General features: G+C 30.0%; 2 protein-coding genes across 2 annotated transcripts; both read left to right on the top strand.

Annotated features, from left to right (window-relative positions):
* The first annotated feature begins 208 nt into the window (after positions 1-208).
* Positions 209-1,115, top strand: LOC107006342 (serine/threonine-protein kinase STY13-like). The gene is made up of 3 exons (XM_027913395.1): positions 209-259; positions 329-844; positions 932-1,115. Exons 1-3 carry the CDS (start codon positions 209-211, stop codon positions 1,085-1,087), a joined length of 723 nt encoding a protein of 240 aa, XP_027769196.1. The 3' UTR covers positions 1,088-1,115.
* A 6,432-nt stretch (positions 1,116-7,547) lies between these two features.
* LOC107006343 (serine/threonine-protein kinase STY13-like) lies at positions 7,548-8,454 on the top strand. The gene is made up of 3 exons (XM_027913388.1): positions 7,548-7,598; positions 7,668-8,183; positions 8,271-8,454. Exons 1-3 carry the CDS (start codon positions 7,548-7,550, stop codon positions 8,424-8,426), a joined length of 723 nt encoding a protein of 240 aa, XP_027769189.1. The 3' UTR covers positions 8,427-8,454.
* Positions 8,455-9,508: the final 1,054 nt, after the last annotated feature.

Genomic DNA, 9,508 nt, shown 5'->3' on the forward strand with positions numbered 1-9,508 from the left:
CTTAGAAATATTGTTATTAGAATGACTATATAGTGATTATTATGTTTCTTGAATATTGTAATTTTACCATGTTATCATGGGAAACTTAGAGGTTGAAAAAGTAATATGTATTTATCAAAATTTTAATTAACACACATGATGAATTTCAGTTAAAATATTTGATTTGAGAGATGATTCAATAGAAAAAAAGCAGATGGAAGAGGTATTCATGCAAGAAGTTTCTATTTGGTGCAATCTTCAACACTCCAATATTGCTGAGGTAGTATATATATCTACATAATTAATTTTCTTATTTGCAAATCAGCTGAAATATATTAATTTTGTGCAGTTCATTGGAGCTATAAAGAAGACGAATGTGTCAAAAATTAAAATAAAATGTAAAAAATGTGCAAATGTACTAAGTACAAATGGATATTGTTGCATAGTTGTGGAATATGTTGGTGGAGGTACTCTTCAATCCTATCTTTCCAAACATACAATATTGAAGAAGAAATTGCCTTTGGATACAACTATACAAGTTGCATTGGATGTTGCTAAAGGGTTGAATTACATTCATTCCAACAAGATTGTTCATAGAGATGTGAAGACTAAAAATTTACTTGTTGACAAAAATGGAAGAGTGAAGATAATTGATTTCGGAATCTCTAGTAAGTTTTATTCTCCTATGATGGTTGGAACAAGTGGAACTATGGGTTATATGGCTCCTGAGGTTTTGAGCGGTTCGTCATATGATCATAAATGTGATGTCTACAGCTTTGCAATTTGCTTGTGGGAAATGTATGCTTGTTTACTTCCATACCCTCAACACATTTCTCATAGTAAAATCTCACATCAAATTTACAAGGTACTTTACTAATTGCTTACTTGTCCCTAGCTTGTCATTAATTAATTGTCAAATTAACTATGGAGTTGTTTTGTATGTAAATTTCAGTATCGAAGGCCTGAGATACCAAAAAGTTGTCCAACAGCATTGTCAGATATAATGAAGAAATGTTGGGATGTAAACCCACAAAATAGGCCAGAGATGAAGGAAGTGGTGCAGATGTTATTAGCCATTAAGACAAGAAGACAACAACAACAATTATAACTTAATTACGTGTAAATTGTATTTCCAACCCTATTGTTAGCTAGCTAATACAGATCTATTCATGTCTAAATTTCTTAAAAATTACATTCCAAATCTGTCATCAATTTTCTACCAAGTTAATTCGAAATAGCTTACATTTACCTATTTTTTGGATACCTCCAAACTTAAACATATGTCCACATACATGAGTTATTTAGATCGCTGATCAACATGACCAAAATTGCTCTCAAACTAATGAAAATAGCTTCGTTTTACTCTCCATCTACTGCTTCTCACTTGCTATCTAGTTTTTGGTGTGGATTTAATGTCAGGATTTTGAGCTATTATATACATACCTCGATCAGAGTTGTAACACTTCAAAGGTTCAACGGACTACACGCGATAAACTCTATTTTGACATATGACCCCTTAGGGTTGTACAACACACCTTAATTACTGAACTCATATTAAATCTTTAGTAATTACTGAAATTTAAATTGGGAAAGAATTTGAAACCTACCATTCTTGAACTTGGAAAAAAAAAAAAAGTTTGTCAAAATTTTTGGTTATTGATCAAATTAATGTTTGCGGTTTGATAATGATATTGTAGTTGAAATTTGAGACACAAAATGAAAAGGGGAAAGGGTCATATATGCACCTAAACTATTCGAAAAGGTCTAGTTACATCCTGTTTAAGTTTTGGTTCATCTGTACCCTCGCCGTCTAACCTTTCGCCTATATATGCCCTTGTAGACGTTAGTGGATCTGCTGGACATATCCAGCTCATTTCCATTGACATGTCATTTTGACCTTAGCACATAACATTTGTATTAAAATGAAAAGGGATCAATTATGCCTTTAAAAAGTTCGGACCCATAAACACCTTAACCGACCCATAAATCAATTTTCTTTTAAATAAATTACCGAGTCTTTTTTAACAATTTTGTTTAATTTTTATTTTTTCAGGAAATCTCGAGAATGAGTAATTGATCAATAAAAAATATGAAAAAATATAAAATTAATGTCAAATATTTACAAACAAATATAGTAACCTTCAATTCAACAATTTTTTAAAATTTTTATTTTTTTTGGTGAATCCCAAAAATGAGTAATTGATTAATTAAAAGTAAGAAAAAAATAATGTAAAATTAACGCCAAAAATTTACAATTAAATATAGTAACCTTAAATTGAACAATTTAAATAAGTTTTTTGAATTTATTTTTTTCGACCAATCCCGAAAATGAGTAATTTACTAATTAAAGAAGGAAAAATATGAAAAATAATAATATAAAACTTACGGCAAAAATTCAAAAATAAACATAGTAAATTTAATTCGAAATAGCTTTCCTCAATCAAAAAATTTCTATCTATTTATATTTCAGGTTCTTTGCGTCATGTTCGGACAAAAATGGATGAATATCACCCATTTACAACGTTGTGCTTAAGATGGCTTCAAGAGAGACAAGAAAATACTAATATGATAGAAGAGGAAGCGTCGTTGGGAAGTTGTGAGGGGTGAAAATTACAGGTGTGTTGGTTCTACAAGTTTGACATTTAGTTGTATTGACATATGACTTCAAATGTTCATCAGAAATTGAAATAGAGTACCTGGTTTTCTTTCAATTGAAGGGTTCAAGAGAAGAAAAAAGGATAATTTCCAGTCACAAACATGCAAAGTGTTTATATGCACTCAACATTTTGTACTTTCTTTTAAATGATTTTTGTTTTGTAGACGTTAGGTATATGAAAGAAAATAAAACAGTTGGTTTTCCTTTATTCTATTATGACTGAACTTGTATCAAATTTAGAAACTTAAATATAGTTATCGAACCTCAATATTTACGTATCACTTTAATAATGTCAAAACCATCCGATACAAATATTGGGGACTATTAACAATTCATTTCTGGAAATAGTCATATGTGAGAGGACAATGTGACGAGTAATATTGACCAATTCAATGCACTGAAGTTCACCAATGGAATGAACATGAAAATGTCATAATTCTATACATAATGCTATACATGAAATACACTATCTTTTAATAATCCAAGGGTATAATTGGAAAGAAGCGTCTTATAGAGCTTCAAACCACACACAACATTGGATGGGAAACAATGAACCAAACACTTGATAAAAAATAATCATTGCATTATTAATATTTCTTCCAAATGACCCTTAAAAGCTCTAGGGGATGGATAATACTTCGAATGATTTTTGCTAATGTAATTTAAGAGGTGAAAACATTTATTTAGTAGTTTTATATAACATGCTTGCGAAGAGGAATCCTCCTTCTGTCAAGTTACCTCATATAATAAGTACTTGGCATACTGTTTCGCTATTGCAAAGAGCTTGATATTCTCGTTTGTAAAATAACTATCGTGTCCAGGATAACTTGTACACTCTATGTACCAACCAAACATGGAAAAATTGAAAAAGAATTTTTAGAAAATATTTTCAGACATACCAAACACACCCTTGATGATTGTAATTTTCTCTATTTTGATCATGTTATATTACACAAAATTCCAATTCTTGCGGTATAATTCCGTTTTTGTAATTAGCATGCAAACCAGGGTAATTTAGTAAAAGGTGTCCAAATATGACCGTTGGGAGGATCGTCCCACTATATTTACTTCCCCTATTCTTTTAATAGCAAAACTTTGACGAAAAAATAATTTTGAGAAATTATCCAACATTCTGAGAAGAAAGCTCGATAATTTAGTGTGCGAATTCTCCGAAGAAGGCTGCAAATTTCTCAAGTTTGTGTTCTTCTGCTATCTATCATTCTGTTTTTAACCGCAAAAAAATTATAACTTTTTTGATCTAACTGCTATGGAACTATGTTCAATTCTCGAATTCTAGGGTTTTTATTTGTTATGGAACATCAAAATTCGATTTTTGGTTCATCATATGAAGTTATTCTAGGGTTTTTCTTTGTTAGATTAAAAGAAATTGTAGTGATCTGATCTTGATACAAACCCTAGGTACTTAGGTAATATCATAACCATAACCCAACAACAACAGTGATATTTTCCCCTTTACAAACAAGAATGTTAAGATCATCTTTAGCCCACCTCTATTTATAGAGAATGAAACTTCAATCCCTTTTAATTTTAGACTCTATTCTTCATTTTGAGAGAGTTGAATAATATACTATTCACACTCTCTATTTCACTTTTTCAATATTTTATTATTATTTCTATTATTTTATAATTAACATATTATTTTACATATAATGTCATTAATTAAATATCTAATATTCATAATTTTTTAAATGTAATATAATATTTAAAAAAACAAATTATTTAATATATACTACTTTCATCCCCGACTAAAATATTTTGATTTTCTTTTTCTAATTTTCGTCAATAATATAATTTCATTTTAATATTATTCACTATAAAGAATGCACAAAATTAAAATGATAAGATGAAAATTTTAATTTTAAAATAGAATACACAACATAGTACTTTAAATACAAGATAAAACATAATACAATACATAACATAGTAATTGCTTTATCACAAAAATAATTTAGTAACATAACTCCAGATATTTTACTTACTCTGTAGTGTAACATGATCAAATATAGAATACAACACTGAAATCTTTTGATAAATAGGTTTCACTTCATAAAGTTGAAAAACCTCTAGCTATTCTCATTATATAGCTTATTCTTCAATAGTAATACTTGGCACATGTATCATTCCAGATCGACATTTAGAACTAGCAACTCCACTATGTAGCTCAATCAACATTTCAATGAAGCCTTCTTTTAACTTTCAGATATATGAGAAGGAGCATTAGAATGTGATTTCAACTGGCCTTTACCTCATCCATATTCCCCCTCTTTTTTCTTAACAATCGTACACATCTTCATCCTCAAGCATTTGTGCAAAGCCACAATGCTGGGGGAGTGTCTTGCACTAGTACCCCACACCAACAAATACTTTACATAATTCCACCAGTCTTATTCTTCTTGAAGTATATCCGAAGAGGTCTCTTGTTTAATCGCAAGCCCGCCGCTTCCAACTACTTTGTCAATATTTTCCAATGACCTCTGATAAGTACTACTACTTATAAAGTTTTGATGATCTCCACACAAGTGTATGGACCCGGTCCTCTACAGAGTATGTTCGTACAAGTCATAATGCTCTATAGATGGCAAGCTGTCACTTCAGTGCGTTGGTGAGATGCTAGTTTCCTAGACCAATCAGAATGAGCGTAGTTGTTCGTACAGTGGACAATAGATTTTCATGGTTGCTATATTAAGCACTCAAACAACAAAACATTCATTCATTCAAAGAGAGAAAATCAAGCCTCAAAATTGCAAGCAATGTGATATTTGCATTCCAGCTTCCTTCCTTCATTTTCTATTTTGATAGCTTGTATTTGTGCATATATTGTAGGAATTGTTTCATTTGTGAGAGAAGTGTTTCATGTTTGTGTGAATATTTGTAACAACATAGTTAGGATGAACTATGTTTCTTATACTCAAAGTCTACATTAATCAGTTAGGATTATCACAGTGGGAGTGTTACATCTGCTTAGTCTCGGATTTAAGTAATAGGAGGTGTTACTTAGTGTTGAGATTAGCAGGTTAATCTCGTGTTGTAAACTGTGTTTCACTGTTACTTGTGAAGTTCGGTAATAACAATTTGAAAATTCGTATTACGAGAAGTTGTGGTTTTACTCCCTTGAGTAAGGAGGTTTCTATGAAAAAAAATTTATGTGTTCAAGCTTTACTTTTAGCATTTGTTCCTTTTATGTTGTTAATATCCTGTAGAGGAACTGGTCCTATAGTAATAAGTGGATGCATATATTCCAACAAGTGGTATCAGAACTTTACTTTTCAATTTGGGTAACACCAAGAAAAGAAAATATCTATTAGTTTGACAACTTTCTTTGTCCATCTTTTCCAGCAATATGATTGTGTTGCTTTGATTGGTGTTTACAATGTCATGAGAAAAAACCCTTTTGCAAAACTTGAAGTTTGGACTTATTCACTTTCCAATAGGTGTGATTGTTCCATGCACTTCTATATAAGTTTTCTTGTATAATAATTGTTGAAATATCTGAACGCATAATAATAGGTGACTCTTGAATAAATTGAACCAAGTCTGCACGTTAAAGTGATTTACTTGTGTACAACAATTCCTATTGATGCCTCGACTCTTAGATTTCAAACTAATTTGGGATTTAATTGCCCATGTTGAGGGGAAACCAAGCAAGAGACCATTAATTATATTTTTTTTTTATACCTAGTGATCTAGAAAAAAGAGTTTGGGATCAAATCACCGTTGATGGCTCTTTAATTGAATTTTTAATGAGTTATTATATAAAATAAAAAAAAAGTATTTTTACACACAAATAAATTGTTCTTAAAATTTATTGTTTTAAATACAACACAACAAATCAAATAGTCAACATAATGGATCTTATTATAACTGATAACTTATCGCAACTAACTAATCATATTATAATTTGAATACAACTAACTAACCCTATCATAATTTGAATTCAACTAAAACTTTTATCTTAGTAATTAATAATCCCTTTCCTAATAGGAATTTGAATTCAACGAAATTTTTTTATCTATAGTAATTAATTAATAATCCGTTTCCTAATAGGAATTTGAATTCCACAAAAGCGTTTATAGTAATTAATAATTCCTTTTCGAATAGGAAATAAATCATAGTAATATATATACACGTCCCTTCCCTAAAATTTGTTTCAAAAAGTAATCAAAACTACAATGAATAAAATTAGGTGCGTGGAAGCTGCTAACATGAAGAAGAAGAAAGAAGACTGGGAACTTGATCCTTCAAAACTTACTGTCGGACACTTAATTGACTTTGGAGGTTATGGGGCAGTTTATAAAGGCATTTACGACGACAAAGAAGTCGCAGGTATAATTAATTAATTACTAATTTTTCATTAATGTTTATACATATACTTTCCAATTTGTTTTTAACGCGTTTCTTGAATATTGTTGTTAAACTGAATATAGTTTTGTACATTATTTTTGAATATTATTGTTTATTAGAATGCATATAGTAAAACTTTATATATAGGGGTTACGTTTCTTGAAAACTATATATATCAGGGTTACATTTTTTGAATATTGTTGTAAGAATGATTATAGTAAAAATATATATATATATATATATTAGAGTTACTTTTTCTTGAAAACTATATATCTGACGGTTACTTTTTCTTGAATATTGTTGTTAGAATGATTGTAGTAAAATTTTATTAGTGTTAGGTTTCTTAGAAATATTGTTATTAGAATGACTATATAGTGATTATTATGTTTCTTGAATATTGTAATTTTACCATGTTATCATGGGAAACTTAGAGGTTGAAAAAGTAATATGTATTTATCAAAATTTTAATTAACACACATGATGAATTTCAGTTAAAATATTTGATTTGAGAGATGATTCAATAGAAAAAAAGCAGATGGAAGAGGTATTCATGCAAGAAGTTTCTATTTGGTGCAATCTTCAACACTCCAATATTGCTGAGGTAGTATATATATCTACATAATTAATTTTCTTATTTGCAAATCAGCTGAAATATATTAATTTTGTGCAGTTCATTGGAGCTATAAAGAAGACGAATGTGTCAAAAATTAAAATAAAATGTAAAAAATGTGCAAATGTACTAAGTACAAATGGATATTGTTGCATAGTTGTGGAATATGTTGGTGGAGGTACTCTTCAATCCTATCTTTCCAAACATACAATATTGAAGAAGAAATTGCCTTTGGATACAACTATACAAGTTGCATTGGATGTTGCTAAAGGGTTGAATTACATTCATTCCAACAAGATTGTTCATAGAGATGTGAAGACTAAAAATTTACTTGTTGACAAAAATGGAAGAGTGAAGATAATTGATTTCGGAATCTCTAGTAAGTTTTATTCTCCTATGATGGTTGGAACAAGTGGAACTATGGGTTATATGGCTCCTGAGGTTTTGAGCGGTTCGTCATATGATCATAAATGTGATGTCTACAGCTTTGCAATTTGCTTGTGGGAAATGTATGCTTGTTTACTTCCATACCCTCAACACATTTCTCATAGTAAAATCTCACATCAAATTTACAAGGTACTTTACTAATTGCTTACTTGTCCCTAGCTTGTCATTAATTAATTGTCAAATTAACTATGGAGTTGTTTTGTATGTAAATTTCAGTATCGAAGGCCTGAGATACCAAAAAGTTGTCCAACAGCATTGTCAGATATAATGAAGAAATGTTGGGATGTAAACCCACAAAATAGGCCAGAGATGAAGGAAGTGGTGCAGATGTTATTAGCCATTAAGACAAGAAGACAACAACAACAATTATAACTTAATTACGTGTAAATTGTATTTCCAACCCTATTGTTAGCTAGCTAATACAGATCTATTCATGTCTAAATTTCTTAAAAATTACATTCCAAATCTGTCATCAATTTTCTACCAAGTTAATTCGAAATAGCTTACATTTACCTATTTTTTGGATACCTCCAAACTTAAACATATGTCCACATACATGAGTTATTTAGATCGCTGATCAACATGACCAAAATTGCTCTCAAACTAATGAAAATAGCTTCGTTTTACTCTCCATCTACTGCTTCTCACTTGCTATCTAGTTTTTGGTGTGGATTTAATGTCAGGATTTTGAGCTATTATATACATACCTCGATCAGAGTTGTAACACTTCAAAGGTTCAACGGACTACACGCGATAAACTCTATTTTGACATATGACCCCTTAGGGTTGTACAACACACCTTAATTACTGAACTCATATTAAATCTTTAGTAATTACTGAAATTTAAATTGGGAAAGAATTTGAAACCTACCATTCTTGAACTTGGAAAAAAAAAAAAGGTTTGTCAAAATTTTTGGTTATTGATCAAATTAATGTTTGCGGTTTGATAATGATATTGTAGTTGAAATTTGAGACACAAAATGAAAAGGGGAAAGGGTCATATATGCACCTAAACTATTCGAAAAGGTCTAGTTACATCCTGTTTAAGTTTTGGTTCATCTGTACCCTCGCCGTCTAACCTTTCGCCTATATATGCCCTTGTAGACGTTAGTGGATCTGCTGGACATATCCAGCTCATTTCCATTGACATGTCATTTTGACCTTAGCACATAACATTTGTATTAAAATGAAAAGGGATCAATTATGCCTTTAAAAAGTTCGGACCCATAAACACCTTAACCGACCCATAAATCAATTTTCTTTTAAATAAATTACCGAGTCTTTTTTAACAATTTTGTTTAATTTTTATTTTTTCAGGAAATCTCGAGAATGAGTAATTGATCAATAAAAAATATGAAAAAATATAAAATTAATGTCAAATATTTACAAACAAATATAGTAACCTTCAATTCAACAATTTTTTAAAATTTTTATTTTTTTTGGTGAATCCCAAA

The sequence above is a fragment of the Solanum pennellii genome, chromosome 12 (assembly GCF_001406875.1).
Source record: "Solanum pennellii chromosome 12, SPENNV200".
NCBI lineage: Eukaryota > Viridiplantae > Streptophyta > Magnoliopsida > Solanales > Solanaceae > Solanum > Solanum pennellii.